General features: G+C 41.4%; 1 protein-coding gene and 1 long non-coding RNA gene across 5 annotated transcripts in view; one reads left to right on the forward strand and one right to left on the reverse strand.

Moving 5' to 3' along the window:
- LOC132210893 (uncharacterized) overlaps nt 1–19,124 on the forward strand; it is a 297,035-nt gene that overhangs the window by 160,882 nt on the left and 117,029 nt on the right. Inside the window, exon 5 of one of the 4 annotated variants that reach the window (XR_009447105.1) lies at nt 16,925–17,005. The exons of the other annotated variants lie outside the window; for them this stretch is intronic. This is a non-coding gene — a long non-coding RNA (uncharacterized LOC132210893). Of the gene's footprint in view, nt 1–16,924; nt 17,006–19,124 lie in introns of those variants that run through there. 4 annotated transcript variants of the gene reach the window in all.
- LOC125462404 (uncharacterized) overlaps nt 1–19,124 on the reverse strand; it is a 347,507-nt gene that overhangs the window by 132,213 nt on the left and 196,170 nt on the right. The window contains exons 31-38 of the mRNA XM_059653886.1: nt 18,415–18,557; nt 14,659–14,821; nt 12,685–12,771; nt 6,390–6,524; nt 6,138–6,257; nt 2,144–2,236; nt 880–1,097; nt 132–325 (exon numbers count right to left, since the gene is read on the reverse strand). Coding sequence (XP_059509869.1) covers nt 132–325; nt 880–1,097; nt 2,144–2,236; nt 6,138–6,257; nt 6,390–6,524; nt 12,685–12,771; nt 14,659–14,821; nt 18,415–18,557 — 1,153 coding nt within the window. The remainder of the gene's footprint in view (nt 1–131; nt 326–879; nt 1,098–2,143; nt 2,237–6,137; nt 6,258–6,389; nt 6,525–12,684; nt 12,772–14,658; nt 14,822–18,414; nt 18,558–19,124) is intronic.

The raw sequence follows: 19,124 nt of genomic DNA on the forward strand, positions 1-19,124 counted from the left end.
AAGTTTTTATTTTAATGGTAAGTTCATCGATACACATTGCTTTATTTTATCTTAGCATGGATTAGGATATCTGGCAAAGGTGGGTGAGTTAGCAGTGTATGTGCAAGGCCAAATAATTGCTGAGAACTTACCTTCGTTGGTATTGATTTGCTGTTTTAATGTTGCATCGACATGCAGGTATTGTGGAATTAACTGCCCAGCGTTCATATTATGTTGGACAGTACCAGACATTGATAACATCAGGCCACCTTGGTGCTCTTTTAGTCCCATCATGTCTAATGCAAAAGCTTTCCCATCGAACTGCAGACTGGAAACCACCAAACATCTAAAGCCAGGTGACAATAATGCGCTAGTCAGTTAAACAACATTATAAAGCTGGAACATTTAACACTTGTTTTGTATTTTTAAAAATGTAACTGCAGAAATCAAGGACCACGAGCAATAAGCATAGAAATTATTGGCTCCATATTAAATAGTAAACAGTTTTCATTGGCAACTACAACTCTAAAGACATGTTGCCTCTGCTTTTGACCCTTGGCTTTGAGCCAAGTTAATCTTCTTTGAAATGTTATTCAGTTACACTTGTTAGAGTTGGCACACTGTGTTCCTAAGCAATATCCAACTGGCAAATTACGTGTTAGAAAACTTGACAAAGCTGCAAATTCAAAATCTGCATTGGAAATTTCCCTGAGGACAAGTTACACACAGTGATCATGTTTCCTAAACATTGGCTCCTACATTCTTAATCACTGCTGTTACTGTCTCTTCAAGAGAACCTCTTTACACAGTGATCCAGCTTCCAGTTGGACATCTTCAAATGAGAACAATGCAAAGTGCATTGAAGTTTCATGACAGTAGCACATGTGATGTGTCCTTTACCTTGAATGGTATGATTTTGCAGTTATTTGCAATTGGCTGTTCTCTGGCCCAGTCAGAAAGCTCTGGTGTAAGACAGCTCTAATACCCAGAATTCTGACATTCTTTTTCCTTTCATTCACGACATCAAACTCCGTTACCACAAGATCTTTGCCATTAGAGTGCAGGTAGAATGTACCATTATAGTTGCTTTCTCCATAATTCTTCCCTGTTGCATAGGTCTTTAGTTACAGAAAATAATTAAATCAAACTAAAATTAGTTCAACAGATCAAACTAAAGGAATAAATTCATTCTATACTGATAGTTGTAAAGCTCACTTATGAGACAATCGGCATAATATTCTGCTCAATTATGTCAAACATCTATTTTTTCACAAATTAATGATTAATGACAAGCGGAGTTACGATGTTTAAAAGACATTTGGATAAGTACATGAACAGGAAAGGTTTGGAGGGATATGGGTCAAATGCAGGCAAGTGGAACTAGTTTAGTTTGGGAACATGGATTGGTTGGACCGAACAGTCAGTTTCCACGCTGCATGATTCTATGGCTCTATGCTCCTGCACATTAATATAAAAGTCCCTGGGAACTTTTCTGAAATGCAGAGAGTCGGTAGGGACACTGCCACTGCACCCTGGATTTACTTTCATCCATTCATTGCCTATCGCCAGTTGCCATTTCAATGGACTGGTTTGCCAGCACCATCTCAGAGGACAATTAACAGTCAACCACACTGCTGTCAGTCTGGAGCCGCATGTAGTCCATGCGAGATAGATTTTCTTCCCTAAGGGACATTTGTCAATCAGATGGGTCTTTACAACAATGGTTACCTGGATGCCATTAGGCTAGCCTTTAATTAAAATTCAGAATATAATTGCTGCAAAGTTCACTACCAGCTGTGAGAGGATTTGAACCCTTACCCTAGAGCATTAGCCTGGGTTTACTGGGTTGCTCGTCCAATGAGAATACAACTATGCCACAACCTGCTGCCATTTAAAAAGAAGCTGATTTAAATTACTTTGAATCAACTCGTTCAGAACACACTCTGTGGCAGGTAGGATTTAAACAAGGGTCTCCTGGCTCAAAAGCGGGACCACTACCATTGTGTCACACGAACCTCCTGAATTTTTCAGTCTTTGAGGTAAATAAAAGGTTGATCAGAATGGGTTCTACCAGGCTTGCAATCCTCCCCAACACACTTTCACACTCCAGTGTTCTCCCTTAATTAGGCAAGATGTTCGTTACAGGCAGTAGAGAATCACAAACCTGGAAAGTGTACGGTATTGTTGACTGGTATGGATGGCTGAACTGGGAATAAACTCTCAACTGATTTGAGGAGCCATTCACCTGAATCGAAAACTAGATGGGTACAAAAGAAGATCGGAGAAAATCAGCACTACTTTAAGAGATTTTCAATAGCTTATTTTAATAATTATTTCAAAGCTGATTACAGAGTCTTTATAATTAAGCCATTTTTATGTTATTCTAATAATTGTAATTCCAACAATGAACTAACCTCGATGATTAATCAGACCAGTTGTTTACAATTTAAGTCCGTATTTTATATTCTGTTGGAGAAGCTAAAGCCATTGAAAAAATGGTAATCTGAGCGTACAACTAACTAGTCTTGACAATGTCATGGTAGAGTGTACAAATGTGTTGGAGGATGGTGCTTTCAATATTTTAACAAAGCCACAAGCCACATGTCATAGGTTAAACTGGGGCTAGAAACAGTATTAACATCAGAAGCTAGGAGTTAAGTTACTCAACACAAGTCCTTGAAGCCTGACTGCCATTACCAAGGATCAGGACAGGAGGCTGGTGAAATATCCTCCATTTATTTGGATGAGTGCAACAAGACTCAGGAGCTCAACATCATTCAGGATGAAACAGCCTACTTCATTGGCACTCCATCCACCACCTTCAACATTCAGGGATGGACAATAATTCCTGGCAGGCCAACAATGTCCACATCCAGAGAGTGATGAAAAGAAGTCTGTCCACACCAGACAGAAGCATAGTGGCAGCACTGTGGACATTCCATAAGATGCACTGCAGAATTCCACTAAGGATTCTTAGACCAGCACCTTTCAAACCCACAACCATTACCATCTAGAAGGACAAGGGCAGCAGATATATGGTCACAACATCACTGCATGTCCCCCTGCAAGCTGCACACCATCCTGACTTGGAAATATATTACCATTCCTCTTAAAATTGTAGAAGACCCTCCCTAACAACTCTGCGGTACCCATCATGGACTGTATAAGAAGGCAGTTCAGCCCATCTTCCCCAGAGTAATTAAGACTGGGAATTTAATGCTCACCTTGCCAATGACACTCACATCCATGATCAAATACATAAAGAAAAAGTAATTTCACAAAGCATGCTCAGATTCTGACACCATCAAGGACAGATGGTAAATCAATTTCCAGTATTTCCTCACTGAGAAGGTAAAAACAGACAAAATGATTGCTTAAGACCAGTATCATGTATGTCCTACTGGCAAAATCACATTATAGGTATTTTTAATCAACCTGCAATAGGTTATGACATATCTCTGGAACAAGTGGGACTTGAACCCAGACCTCCAGGCCTAGCAGTAAGGACGCTACCACTGCACTACAATAGCTTCTTATTGGAGTTGTTATAAAGTAGAGATCTACTCCCCTCTGATAATTAAAACTAAACACTCAGAGGGGCTCTCCTGGTCCTTTAATCCATTAAATGAAGTGTAAAAAGTGGTAATAACCTGCCTCTCACCTCCAAACTGTTTTAAAGGAGTGATTAAATGAAACAAACTCCTGACACTGACTCTACAATCAACAAGTAACAATTTATTCATCTAATGCTAACAGTAAACAAATTCACTGGATTATTAACAAACCAAACAATTCCCCTCTAACTACCAACTATTTCAGAATAAAACAAGATTCTTATGGTATGCTGTTCCAATAAATGAAGTCCCACTTATATAAACTAAATAAGAAAAAAATTAGAACTTAGTCTATCGAAATAACTGCCAGGTTACACCTTCTGGAAACGTTCTGTGCCTTCTCTGCTGATCTTCTGTCGAGAATGTTCACTCTGTAAATTCCTCTGTCTGGAATATTAGATAACAGTGCCGTGGAACCCTTATTAATTAGATGATGCTTTCTCTAAGAGCTGAGAGAGCTAATCTCTTATCAGATAGTAATTGGTTCTCTGCCAATTTTGCAACTGTCCCCTTCTTTTATACCCTTGATGGCACATCAAATTCTTACAGTAGGATTGGTCTTATGTTGTCAAAACCATCAGATTTAAATTTAATAGTTATTGGTATCTAAGGGCCTGGTTTAAATTACTTGGCTAAATTAAAATTCATTGTCTTGATAACAAAACAAAACTGTGGCTCAGCTTCCATCCTTTTCATACAAATGTTATAATTTAGGTGCTCTGTGCACCTGCAAATAGAAAACAGAAAGGTTTTAGGTTGTTACCTTTCTGCTTATAAATTCTGTGTCTTATTCTTTCTCTCACACACTGCATCTGGGGAAGGAGATGAGTTCTGAAAGCTTGTGTTTTCAAACAAACCTACTTCTGTGCTGTTTAAGTACGAGATTTTTGGCAGACACAGGAACCGGTCAGCAATATTCATTGCACTACAATGTGCAATAAAGGTTTATTTCTGAAATATGTAACTAGTAAGCTACAGGAGTACGAATGTATTAGATCACGTAAAGGAGGAGCCCTGCAGACCTTCTGTAGGGTCTGACAGTGTCTATGATTCATAGCATGAACCCTTGATCCTGCCAACTCTCTAAAGCAGAGTAGAGCTCCCAATCTCTTCCATTCACACAGTATAGAACTATATCCCCGAGGTGAACAGTGTAAGCAACTAGTCCATAATAATCTTCAAGGAACAAAGCATATTTTGTGAGCTAGACATGACAACACAGACTATTTTAATTTGCACATTCTTACCAGTACATTTAAGGCCATGCAAAATAAGGGCAAGGGTAGTCCACTTGGCCCTTCATACCTGCTCTGACATTCAGTATGCTCAGTTCAGTTGATGTGATTGAGCGTCATCTCCATTAGCTATCTATACCTTTGCAACCTTTAACTTCATTGTCAATCAACTATCTGTCAAACTCCACCTTGAATATTTTCAATGGTCCAGTCTCCACTGTTTTCTCTACAAAATTCTACCTCACCCCTTATTTTCAAACTATGCATTGTTGCTCTATCAATAATCCACCCGGCCACAACAACGGGAAATGTCCTACCAGCGCCAACCTTGTTGAGGATGCACAGAACATTAAATAGTCCAGTAAGATTATCTCCCATTTTTCCAAACTCTAATAGCTCAACATTCGACATTCATGGCCTGAGGCAACCATTCACTCAAGAGATCAGACAAGTAAACCTTATTTGAACTGTTTCATATACAAACGTATTTCTCTCTCAATAAGGAAACTAAAACTGAACACACAGGGTGCACTCTAACAAATGCCCTGCACAATTCTACTAATAGTTACCTACTTTTTAATTATTTCACCAGATTTGAGTACACTAACAGTGCCACTAGGGATAGCCTTCCTGATTTTGATCCAGCACTGAAGAAATGCTAATATATTTCCAAGGTGGGATGGTGTGTGACTTGGTAGGGAACTTGCAAGTGGTGGTGTTCCCATGTATCTGCTTAGTGGTACAGGTCGTGGTTTTGGAAGGTGATGTCAGAGGAACCTTGATGAGCTGTTGTGATGTATCCTGCAAACGGTACACACTATTGACACTGTCCATCAGTGTTGGAGGAAGTGAAAAGCAGGCTATTATTTCTTGGATGGTGTTAAGCTTCTTGAGTGTTGCTGAAGTTGCATGTAACCAGGAAAATGGAGAACATTCCACACACTTCTGACTTGTGTCTTGTAGATGGTGGATGTGTTTTAAGGAGTCAGAGGGGGAGATACTCACCACAGAATCCCCAGCCTCTGATCTGCTCTTGTAGCCACAGTGTTTACAATGCTTAGCCCAATTCGATTTCTGCTTAATGGCACCCCTAAGATGTTGGTAGGGTGGGTTCAGCGATATAAAAGCCACTGAACATTGAGGAGATGGTTAATGCTTGGCACTTGTGTAGCTCAAATATTACTTGGCATTTAACAGGTCAAACTGATAGTTTGCGTACAAAAATATGGACTGCTTCAGTACTCAAGGATGTAGATGATGCTAAGCATTGTACAAACCTTAACAATGCTACCAATGTTTTGTTTCTAACCTGTGATGTATCCAGCTTATTGATGGTAAATTTGCAATTTGCTCCATAGTTGAAAATCTCATTCTTGTTCTGCATTGTGAACAACTCCCCATCCAGGGTTACAGTGTGAGGAACTCGTATCTATACATCAAAGAGAAACCAGCAATAAAGAATCTGGGCTTAGATAAACAACAGATATTTTCATAAAATCCTGAATAACAAGCTAAGTGATTTAACAGGCCAGAGCAATTGTAATACAGGATCTCAATGTACCTGAAGACTGTGGTCTGCATCAAAATGCACCACATGCCAGCAATCCGTATCTGTGGATTTATTCTGATATTGTCCGTGGAACTTTATGGTATCTCTTTTGTTGATTCTCACTGTTGCTTCTGCCTCAAATGTTGCCTGTGATACAAGATATTAAAAATTTCAGTACTTTCATAAAGTATAAAATGCAAATCACAATTGGCATGCAGTTCAGAAGTAACTCTAACAAAGAAGAACACTGTGTTTGGCTTTCAACGTCCAGCAGCTTTATCAAAGCCAGCCAGAAAGTTTAGTTTATTTTTAAACACATGCATTCTAATGTTGATTTCAGTCAAACTGCTAATACAGCTGCAAGAAAATGAGTTCCTTTCAATATACACTGTATATCACGGTTTAGAAATTAATGGAAGTTTCACACATTCCTATTCTGCTGTTTGCCATTCTAACATGACCATCAATGTGTTTAACTAAAATGAATATTGATATGGGCCTTGCCTCTGGCAGAGTACCTTTACCTAATGCAGCAATACTTAAATTGTGTCTCATGGCATAATAAACTAGCTCCGGTTAAGGTGACTTGAATGACTGAACAAATGTTTAAATTATCACATTGACAGACACACAAGTGTCTCTGATGGGATGCAGCTATTCAGGTGCATATAGTAACCATAACACATCATGCTTCAAGCTATCCTGCAACCAGCTGGAGTCTGTAAGCTCAAGTCACATGTTATGATTCAGGAAGGATATCATGAGGAGACAGTAAGACCTGCTGATGCTGTAGTCAGAGATAACAGAGTGTAGAGCTGGAAGAGCACAGCAGGCCAGGCAGCATTAGCAGAGCAGGAAAGCTGATGTTTCATGTCAGGACACTTCTTCAGAATAAGGCTCCTGATCCGTAATGTCAACTTTCCTGCTCTACTGATGCTGCCTGGCCTGCTGTGCTCCTCCAGCTCCACACTGTGTTATCTGTGATATCATGAGCATGTCTCTTAAAGGTATACTGAAATACTGATGATGAGATATAATACAAGAGACACCTTGCTCAGACAGATGAATGTTATACATACATTTATAATTAAACTCCTGATGGCACGACCAAGAATTTTCAGGCTCGGGTTTAACTAAATAAAGTGCAATTCGTTGATTAAATTGCCAGAGTATTAAGCCTGGTTTTGTTCTTCATGTGATAGGAAATGCTCTGGCCTTGGAAAAGTTGCAAGAGTGATTTTTGGCTTAAGGTTATGCTCAAGGACATTTTTTTAACTTTTAGAGCAGCATTGAAGTAAAGGTGAGCTAATAAAGGTTTGCAAAATAATTAAGTGGTTGGATAGAGATAACACAGTGCGGAGCTGGAAGAGCACAGCAAACCAGGCAGCATCAGTGGAGCAGGAAAGTTGGCGTTTCAGGTCAGGGCCTTCTTCAGAAATAGGGGAGGGGGAAGGGAGCTCAGAAATAAATAGAGAGGAGGGGTGAGGTTGGGGAATGGAGTGCAGGAATGTAGTGGTGGGGATTGGTCAGTGGGGTGGGTTAGGCAGATAGGTGGGAGAGAAGATGAACGGGTTGGGTCAGGTCAAGGCGGCAGGCATGAGAGGGAAGGTTGGACATGGGATGAGGCCGGGGGCAGGGAGATTTTATAAATCGGTGAATTCCATGTTTAGGAAATCGAGCTATAGGGTCCCAAGGCGCAATATGAGGTGCTGCTCCTCCAGTTTGCAGGTGGTGTCATTGTGACACTGGAGGAGGCCCAGAATGGACGTTTCACCCACACAGTGGGAGGGGGAGTTAAAATGGTTGGTGACTGGCAGATGTTGTCATTTGTCGCCTAAAGAGCCCAGATGATCTACAAAACAGTTTCTGAGTCTCCGCTTGGTCTCTCTGATGCAGAGGAGGCCACATTGGGAGCAGTGGATAAAGTAGACCATGTTGATGGATGTGCAGGTGAACCCCTGTCTCAGATGGAAGGTTTGTTTTGTGCCTTGGATGGAGGTGACTGGGGAGGTGTAGGGGCAGTTATAGTACCTCCTTGGTTTCTTGAAAAGGTGCGGGGGGATGGTGGGACAGTTGGGGAGGTGGAAAGGACAAGGGAGTTGTGGAGAGAGCAGTCCCCACAGAAGGCAGATAGCGGTGGGGACAGAAATATATCTTTGGTTGTGGGGTCGGATTGCAGGTGGCAGAAGTGGCAGATAATGATACGTTGGATGCGGAGGTTAGTGTGGTGATATGTGAGGACAAGGGAGATTCTGTCTTTGTTTTTGTTGCGGGGAGTGGGTGTGAGGGCAGAGGTGCAGGAAATGCAAGAGATGTGGTGGATGCCACTCTCGATCACTGGAAGGTGGGGGGAGTGGTATGTTACTGTCCTTGAAATATGATAAAATCTGGGATGTTCAAGAGTGGAACGCCCCATCTTGGGAGCAGATGTGGCGGAGGCAGAGGAATTGGGAGTAGGGGATTGCATTTTTGTAGGAAGATGGGTGAGAGGAGGTGTAGCCTAGGTAGCTGTGGGAGTCAGTGGGCTTGAAACAGATATTAGTTTTGAGGCGTCACCAGAGATGGAGACAGAGAGGACCAGGAAGGAGACAGAGGTATCAGAAATGGTCCAGGTGAATTTGAGGTTAGGGTGAAAGGTGTTAGTAAATTGTTCAAGATCCTTGTGGGAGTACAAGGTAGCACCGATACAGTTATCAAAGTAGCAGAGGAAGAATGGGGGATAGCGCCAGTGTAATAGTGGAAGGAAGACTGTTCCGTGTATCCTATGAAGAGGCAGGCATTGCTTGGGCCATTGCAGGTGCCCTGGGCCACCTCCTGAGTCTGTAGCACTGGGCGTGCTGACAGTGTGTACTTGAGGATGTGTAGAGAAAACTGTTTTTGCTAGCTCTGGATGCTGTGTGGGTAGAAGTTGCTACCTCTCAGTGGTTGGTAGGGTCTTTAGTGCCTGTTCAAATTTAACACATTTGGAGACTTGATTTTAAACTATAAGTGTGCAGGACATTCTGAATATCTGATGATTTATCTGTTCCCAAAGACTTGCAAGGCCTGAGAACATACTACCAGAGGTGAAGTTAATGATGGCTTTTCTGTATGTCCCCAGTTGTTCCTGATTGCAAGCAAGGTCACTTCATTTCGGAGGTAGTCAGACAGACAGACAATAGGGTGATTAAAGATTATTATGGTGGCAGGTGCCAAATTTCAATGATGACACAAATAAAACCCGTAATCATAATTCACAACATAGTTAGAGAAAACCATCAAAATAAACTATAAAACGGACAAATTGCTTAATTATGAACATTCTTGTATACCAACAGTTACAACACATTGCAAAATACAGGTTTCTTTAACTTCCAGAATTTAAAAAAGGTCCATTGCAGTCTGCATTTTGTACTAAATTCTACTAATCATATATTGTCAGGCTAAGTTAATTAAATTGTCAACTTTTTAATACTATTCTTGAGTTTTATAAAGTGGGAGATCAGACCATGATGTAAGTTATTTATTTTGTATCTGATATGTGGAATTATCTCCTTAATTCCAGAGTGTTTTTCCTTTGTGGCTACAGCAATTGGGATTGGGAGCTGGGATTGGTGAGTTTATGGTGAAGCCCAAACAGCACCTTTTCCACCTCCACCAGCGAGGCACACATTCATGAGTGTGTCTTCGTAAAAAAATCCTCAGTCCAACTGACCTCCCGCACTGATTTCAACTGTCTCAGCAAGTTCACAGCAACACACCTGAGAACTGTTTACACTTACAAACTGAGAATTTTGTCGAGGTTACTTTTTGCCAATCCGGGAGATTCCAGGGTTGGATGTGGTGATGTGGGAAGAAGGATGTGCCTGAGCCAGCACTATGTTTGACCACCTTCATCAAGCAGTTGTTCATCTTCTGTCTGTCAATTTTGTATGTTGGTAATTTATTTTAAAATCAATGAATGAAACTCTTCCTACCTAGTGGTGTCCTTTTTCTCTTTTATTGTTCTATTTCCCTTCTCTCCCATTTTATTAGTTGTATTCCAAGGTTATTTTATTCTATTTGACATCCCTAACTAATTGACATCAATTTTCTATTTTTGAACTCCAGTTTAAAACATGTTGCCAAGATTTAAAGTTAAACATCAAACTGATACATTTTCAAAGAGCATTGCCATTAATTGAATCTGAATAGCACCATCCATCAATGGTGATCTGACCACTAAAGAACAGATTTTTAATCTAATTAAAACATTACACAAGTATTGCTGTAATTAAAAGCATAACTCATGGTTCAAATTTAAACTTCAGGTTACATTGATTTTTGCAACTTTAGCCAGAATGCTCAGGGGTGGCCCATCTCACTGCAGCCCAGTTAATTGAATAGTTTTCAGCTAAAACTTTCTCCCCAGTGTTAGTGCCTGGAAGGACACAGCAAGGGCCACAGAGCTTCTGCAATCTCAGTGGATGACAGAGTGTCTCCTGAATCAATGAGAAAAGGATTGAAAAACTGAAGACTGAGGTTGAAGGTGAATTAGATTGGGTGAAATCGATGTCAAATCAAGTGCAGAAAGAGAAATAAAGTCAGGAAGACTGAATTTGAAAAGGGAACAAAGAGACACATCAGAAAATGGATGGGAAAGTACTTAAAATTTTGTACTTGACCTTTTTTTTAAAAATCCTAACTATAGCAAAGGATGAAACTCTGCACCTAGAATTTGTCCACTTATGGAGAGAAGTGGCTTGGCGATCATTAATAATTATCATGCCAATAAAAAGGTGACTATGCAATGAATTATGAGAGCTGCAGTTCTGTAGTGAGGTTAATTGGGAAGTAACAGATAAATGCTGTCATTTCATGAAACCCTTGAGAACAAAGTGGTGTTTTCTCAAAAGTAACATGCAAAATTGTGGCAATTCGCAAGTCTTGGGTCATCATACCCTCGCCACACATTGCTGGTCAATTCGCACAGTAAGGATGGCACACGTTCAGACACAATTTTCAGCATTTATAGTCCAAGATTGCTAGGGCATAATTTATCGGGATACCACACCTGCAGATGCCGACACCCAAGAACTCATCTTGATTGGATTCAGCATACTCACTTTTGACTGGTCATGTTCAGTTCTATAAAAAGGGCTTTTATATCCTTTAGTTTCTTATTTTTCTCAAAATAAGAAATAATAGCTAATGGGCCCACTGTGTGTTTCCAACAACTTCTACTTCAATTCCAACTGAATGGCAATCTTATTCTTCTAGCTGTTACATTTGTGTTCATATCCAGCTTGTTGCTTCACATTATGTACAGTAGCCATATAGCCTCTGTAGCTAAAGAACACGATTGACCCCAAAGATGAAGCATAGGCTCACTATAATATAAATTGGGGTTTGGAGGGTTAAATTTTGAGGACCAATTCCATAGACTCTTCTTGTATTCCCTTGGATTAAGAAGATGGGGACGTAAAATGATTAAGGGTTTAATGTTGAATGAGTTAGATACAGAGGGATCATCAACAAGAACAGTCTATCCCGAGATAAGCATGTGGCAAGTTACAGGTAGGGAGAAGCTGGAGGCCTACCTGCAGTACTGGGTCCCCAAGACCACCTCTCAATCCAACTCCTACCTCCCACCCCCAGCGTGCCAGGAAAATTCCACTTGGCCTCTGATAGTAGACCATAACAGACTATTATAAGATAACAAAGTGTGAAGCTGGATGAACACAGCAGGCCAAGCAGCATCTTAGGAGCTCAGACTATTGTCTGATGTAACTGCCTACCCACCACAATGCAGGCAGGTGGCTCTCTCATTCCCATCATCCTAAGCTCCAAAGAAAATTGGCTGACGCTGGGACGGAGCCAAGGAACCCACGTACTGGCTGGAAATTCTAATGCTGCCTTCCACCGTGGATAACACCACCACAAACGCCATGTAATTCAACACCTTGGAAACGTTTGGCCATTGGATGTTTCTGGGCAGTAATCGTACACAGAGCTCTGGGAGATTGGCAGTAGGAAATAGAGAACATTAAATGATTGAGTCATTGTAGGCACAGTGGGCTGAATGGCCTCCTTCTGCACCATATTAATTTAGTGATCTGCTCACACAGGCTTGGAGGAAATCCGAATCCTTCCCAAAAAGACTGTGGATGCTCAGGCAATTTGAGTTTTCAAGTGTCAGGTGTGCAGATTTTTTTGAGGGCACTCATGGCCTAGGAAAACAAGGCAGATTAAGAAAACTGAAGCAGTATTTATTTAAACAGTGTGAAGGACTGAATGGCATGCCCTATGGTCCTCCCGCAGAGCACAAACGTAGCCAAGCTGTACCCACCACGTGGTCTGTCTTTGTCCTCACACAAACATCCATGTTCTTTGGAATAACTTCACCATTATAAGGGTGAGCTAAAGCGACACAGATCTGAAAAAAAAAATTTATTAGAAATAATCTAAATATTACTGAAGCTTCTAAACAAGGAGTTAAGTGTCCTGTATTCTGAATATGATGTACGATTGACTGAAAAATTAGTATCACAAAATAAACTACTATTTTTGCAAGGTTTTCCATTTTGGCCAGCAAAACAAAAAGGCAAATTATTGTATAAATGGGAAGCAGATTCAAAGCATGTCAGTGCAGAGGGATCTGGGTGTCCTTGGGCATGACTCACTAAAAGTGGGTATGCAGGTGTAGCATATAATGAGGAAGGCAAATGGAATCCTGGCATTTATTGCAGAAGGACTGGATTATAAAAGCAAGGAAGTGTTGTTACAATTATACAAGGTGTTGGGGAGACCACATGTGGAGTATTGTGACCAGTTTTGGTTTCCTTCCTTGAACAAGGGTGTGGTGGCACTGGAGACAGTTCAGAGGAGGTTCACCACATTGATTCCAGGGATAAAGGGCTATCATATGAGGAACGGCTGAATAGCCTGGCCTTATACTCACTGGAGTTCAGAAGAATGAGGGGGTGATCTGATTGAGGGATATAAAATGCTAAAGGGGATTGAGAAGGTGGATATTGAACAGATGTTTCCCCGCCCCCTGTGTGGGACAGTTTTGAACAAGAGCTCATACAGATAGAGTGAGAGGAGATAGGTTCAAAACTGAGATGAGGTGAAACTCTTTCTCTTTGAGAGTTGTGAATCTGTGTAACTCATTGCCCTAAAGCGCAGTGGAGGCAGAATCAATCAACAGATTCAAGAAAGAAATAGATATGTTCCTGATGAAAAGCGGCATACAGGATGATGTGGAGCAGGCAGGGAGTGGAGTTGAGACCAGGATAAAATCATGTTTGAATGGTGGAGCAGGCTTGAAGGGCTGAATTACATACTCCTGCTCCTAATTCCTATGTTCCTACATGTGTGTGTTCTGAGGCTAGCAGCATGGCCTGAAAGTAAAGAGTGGATGGAGTTTATCAAGAAGCCACCATATTGCAATGTGAGGGGGCACAATTAAGGCATAAACACTAAGCAGTGAGGATTAACAAAAGCCTTTTGCCACATCTAGGGTAGAATCGTCCATTGCTGATGTGGGTGGTCTTGTCTCCTGGAGGGAAACTCTTGCTGTCTCTTCTTTGTAAAAGAAAATGGCCTGTAGTATCTTCTGTCAACTCTGGCAGTCCCAAAGACACCAGCAGGCCTTAAACTGGAATTGGATCTGTCATGGGGAAGTGATCCACACAGAAAGGTGTGGAAGAGCAACCCCAGAGTCCAGGAATCGAGGAGTAAGGATTGTAGCTGTTAGGGAGGATGTGGGGGTGGGGGGGATTCTCCAGCTGTGGGTTGGGAGAAGGGGTACATGGAACATTTTAGATAAAGGGCATGGGCACCCCTCCACTCTATGTCCATGCCCGTGATCAAGCACGAATGCATTTGATGGAGTAGCTCCTCCCCTTAATCTGGCAAGCAGTTGGCACCCTTTGTAGTTCCAGGAACATGGCATGGTGACAAGCCTGTTTGTCACTGGGTTAGTTCTAGCCTGAGACCACCCGGTGGTGATAGGGCAGAAAGATTGACTTATGGACATTGTTGTCACAAACTTGATTCTGGTGGAGTTGGGAAGGTGATGGCGAATGAGAATGTGCGCAGGAAGTTTAGCAAGGGCCCATACTAATTCTACTTGGAATAGTTTGCAGGAGCAAAGGATCTTAAAATTTCTTACAGAAGTTATTACTATTTGAAATAATGCAACATTGATGAAGCAAAATATAGTTATATTAATTTCATAGGCACCATTGGTAAATGCAACTCTGGCTTAAAAATCCTTGGTCTAGATATTCAGCTGTTTGTGTTGATTTTTACTTCTTACATAAGGTTTCTCAGGCTGGTATCCAAGGATCAGCGTGTGAATTGTTTCATCTTTCTCATTCACCAAGGCTTTCACTTCCAAAACGTAGTGTTTCTTCCTCTTGTCCACGGTGAAAGTCTCCTGTAGGAGGATGTTCTCTGGTACCGGCAGCTTGAAAGGGTGTCTACAAAGCGTGAGACAGAAACAATGAATATAGGCTTGGCATTTGTTGGAAAAATAAAATAACAATCATGCCATCATCTGGACTAAAACTGTATGGTAATTTGTCAACAAGCCATGCCCTAGGAGTTGCCCGTTGCCACAAACCACTAGATGACTTGTCATTATCCTTGCAAAAACTAGAGCTTATGCTTAAATATTCCAACAAGTTTCATTAAATGGCTGTATTTATGTATTAATGGAAAGAATTAAAGTTTTTATTTACTAGAGTAAGGACATATTTAATAATTGTTATCTATGTTCTTACCAAGTCAATAAGTTCAATTATGCCTCCAATTTCCACGCTGCCCTCACTTTCATCTGGTCTATCTCTGAATCCTCCCATCCCTTCCTCAACATTTCAGTTTCCATTCCTGGGGATAGACTGGCCACTAATATCCACTACAAACCCAGTGACTCCCACAGCTACCTGCACTATGCATCCTCACACCCCACTTACTGTAAATACTCCATCCCATTCTCTCAGTTCCTCCGTCTCCATCACGTATGTTCATATGGGGCCAACTTCGACAAGGGAGCCTCTGAAATGTCCAGCTTCCTCCTCAACCAAGGATTGAGGTCCATTGTCAACAGGACCCTCAACCAGGTCCGACACATCTCCTGCACTTCTGCCCTCACCCCTTCTCTTCCCTCCCGCAACAGCGATCAGGTCCCCCTTATCCTCACCTACCATCCCACCAGTATCCACATCCAGAAGATCATCAGACACAATTTCTGCCACCTCCAGGCACATATATCCCTCCCCTCGCTTGTCTGCCTTCCGTAGGGACCGTTCCGTCCGGGACACCCTGGTCCACACTTCCATCACCCCTAATAATCCCCTGCCCATTTACCTTCTCCCTCCCCAATATCCAAGGAACCAAACAAACCTTCCTGGTGAAGCAACACTTTACGTGCACTTCCCACAATCTATAGAGCTAGATGAAAACAACAGGCTAAGCAGCATCAGAGGAGCAGGAAGGCTGACATTTTGCACCTCCACCCTTCTCCAGAAGGGTCTAGGGCCAAAATGTCAGACTTCCTGCTCCTCTGACGCTGCTTGGCCTGCTATATTCATCCAGCTCTACACCCTGTTATTTCAGATTCTCCAGCATCTGCAGTTCCTACTATCTCTTGCCATAATCTTGTCTACTGCATTCGCTGATCACAGTGTGGCCTCTTCTACATTGGGGAAACGAAGCATAGATTTGGTGACTACTTTGCAGAACATCTATGTTCTGCTTGCAAAAAAAAACACTCTGAACTACCTGTTGCCTGCCAATTTAACACACCACCCAGCTCCCTGGCCAACATCTCTGTTGCTAGCTTGCTACAGTATTCCAGTGAAGCCCAATGCAAGCTGGAGGAATAACACCGCATCTTCCGCTTGGGGACCCTACAGCTCTCCAGGCTCAATACTGAGTTCAATAATTTTAGGGCCTAAACTCTCCCATGTCCCAGCCCCCACCTCCACACACCAGGCCTTGTTACCACACAGCCTGCCATTACATATCATCTGTTGTCAGTCACTAATAGTCCTCATTAACAACCATTCACCCTTCCAGCCTGATTGTTAGCAACATTTTGTCTGTCTAACTGCCCTTCTCTCTCTTTAAGCTCTATCCTATCATTTACTCCCTACCCCATCCCCCTCCCCCTTTTTTCTGCATATAAACTGATGTTTTCGCAGCCACCATCAGTTCTGAGGAAGGGTCACTGGACCCTAAACGTTAACTCTGCTTTCCCCTTCACAGATGCTGCCAGACCTGCTGAGCTTTTCCAGCAACTTTGTTTTTGAGTCAAGAAACTTATCTGACTGAGAAATGAAGAATTTAAACTATGGAAACTCAGTTTTGCAAGTAGAAAATTGTTTTGTATAGAATTGAAGAACTTTTAATTTTAAATGTTGGTTTTTATTTTAACTTTTCCTATCTGCATCCTTTTTTCTTGTTTCCTCCTTACTCCCAGTCTCCTTTCCCGCTCTATTTCTTGTTATGCTCTGGAATTGACACTAATTCACACAATACCCTTCTGTCATTTCTCTGGTTTTTCTCTATACGTCATTCAGATTGCATCAGAGGTAGATGATTGGACTTCACATTTACCAAGATCCCCATGCCGGTTTCTATCATCAACCTGCACATTCAACAACTTTCACTGCAAGAACCTTTTGAGGTGAGGGAAAAGTCTTAACAGGACATGACAGGAGATGTCCAATTCAGACAAATTCTGGGCCGCTATATTTCCATGAACTCCAAAATAGGAATCCAATTATGAAATTCACCAGGCTAAATATTAAAATCGGCCTGTGTCGGCCACTTGAACGTTCCCCCCTTCACTTCCTTCTACACCCCTATTGTGGTAGCTTTCCATCAGTTCTCAAACTATTTGATGTGCGTTGTTCAGAGTACAAAATCATGCCAATCATGCAGTATTCAAGTTCCAGTTGAATGAAGACAGACTAGCATTATGATTCAACAAGAAAGCACCTAAAGGGTGCCACAGTCATGCAATTTACTTCTTCAGTATCCATAGTTGTGTGTTTTATTTTTCATGCAATTTACTGTTTCGAAAACCAGAGATGTACAGCATGGGAACAGACCCTTCGATTCAACTTGTTCATGCTGACCAGATATCATAAATTAATTTGCCAGCATTTGGCTTATATACCTGTAAACCTTTCCTATTCATGTAGCCATCCAGATGCCTTTTAAATGTTGCAACTACCAGCCTCCACCACTTCCTCTGGCAGTTGGTTCCATACATGTGCCACCCTCTGCGTGAAAAAGTTGCCCCTTGGGTCCCTTTTTATATCACCTTAGATCTTTGCCCTCTAGTTTTGGATCCCTCCCCCCTACCCTAGGAAAAAGACCTTGGCTATTCAACCTATCCATGCCCCTAATGATTGTATAAACCTCTACAAAGGTCACCCCTCAGCCTCTAACATTCCAGGGAAAACAGCCCCAGTCGATGCAGCCTCTTTCTGTAGCTTAAACCCTCCAACCCTGGCATCATCCTAGTAAATGTTTTCTGTTTTTTTAACAACATTTGTTCAGGCCACATTTACACATCACCACCCAAGAAATTGCATCAGACATCTAACAAACATTAGTAAAGTGTGACTATGTCCAATTGGGATCCCCAGAACATTTTCTGAAATAGCTAGAAAGATACATTCCAATTGTTGTTGAAACTCCAGACCTTGGACTCATCAGGACAGATGCAAGAATACCAAATTTCAGGGGGAGTAAAATATTGCATAAAAAGGTGACACTTAATGGCTGGTGAGTTAGCTTTGACTAGACTTGGAAATCAATCAGCACCCCCTACTCATGCAGTGTAAGTTGTTGCTCCCTTTGAGATCTGATATTCTTCCAATTTTATCCTGATGAGTACAAGTTGAGAAGCTTCAATGTCATATTCTTTGTTCTTACCAACATTCAAGAACATGATTAAATTCAAAACATTTTTCGAAATGAAGACCACACAGCTATCTCAGTAGCCCCGTGGCAGTGATACAGAGAGACAGAGGCAGGTTTGAGGAACAGCAAATATCACCTAAATTGAATTAGTGCACGGTTCTGGAACAACATCTTCTCCCTCTTCAATTCTTCGATTTGTCCATTCAACTGCACTATCAAAGGTGGGCTTTTATTGTCTGTCCAAAGAGCCATCACTGCGATGCTCCTTTTCTTCTTTGGCTGTGAATTAACAGAAAGTTATAAGATTTCTCAATAAATTTTGATTTATTTGGAACTAGAGATGTAGTTCTCTTGTTACTTATTTATGCAAATGGCTTGCCAGACCTCAACGATTTTGCCAAAGCCACAAAATGTTTTCCTTTGATTCTGCATTCGACACACATGAAAACACTTCGGTGATTGCAAATGCAATTTTATTCAATGTGGAGTACATCTGGCTTTAACCAGCCGAGGATGGTTACATTAGGATTCCAGTGGTGCTAGCTAGCGCCCATTTGTTTGAATAAAAAAAACTTATCCAATCCCTTGAAATTCAAACATTGCATTTCAGCGATGTTCTAAATCCTAAAATTTAAAGATTGTCAGGACAATAGTATGTTTGATGCAACATTAATTTTAAAGTGGGTGATAGAACATTTTCACAATGCTTTTGTGCATCCGGTCATCCTTCTTTGATACTGGCACTTGTAGATTTCAGGTTCCTGTTTCAGAATACAGTTTAAGGTCTCAAAGACAGGATAGTTTGGGAAAAACACTTAAAAAAAAGGACAAAGTGCTTCTGCAAAT

Source organism: Stegostoma tigrinum, chromosome 23, assembly GCF_030684315.1.
Source record: "Stegostoma tigrinum isolate sSteTig4 chromosome 23, sSteTig4.hap1, whole genome shotgun sequence".
NCBI lineage: Eukaryota > Metazoa > Chordata > Chondrichthyes > Orectolobiformes > Stegostomatidae > Stegostoma > Stegostoma tigrinum.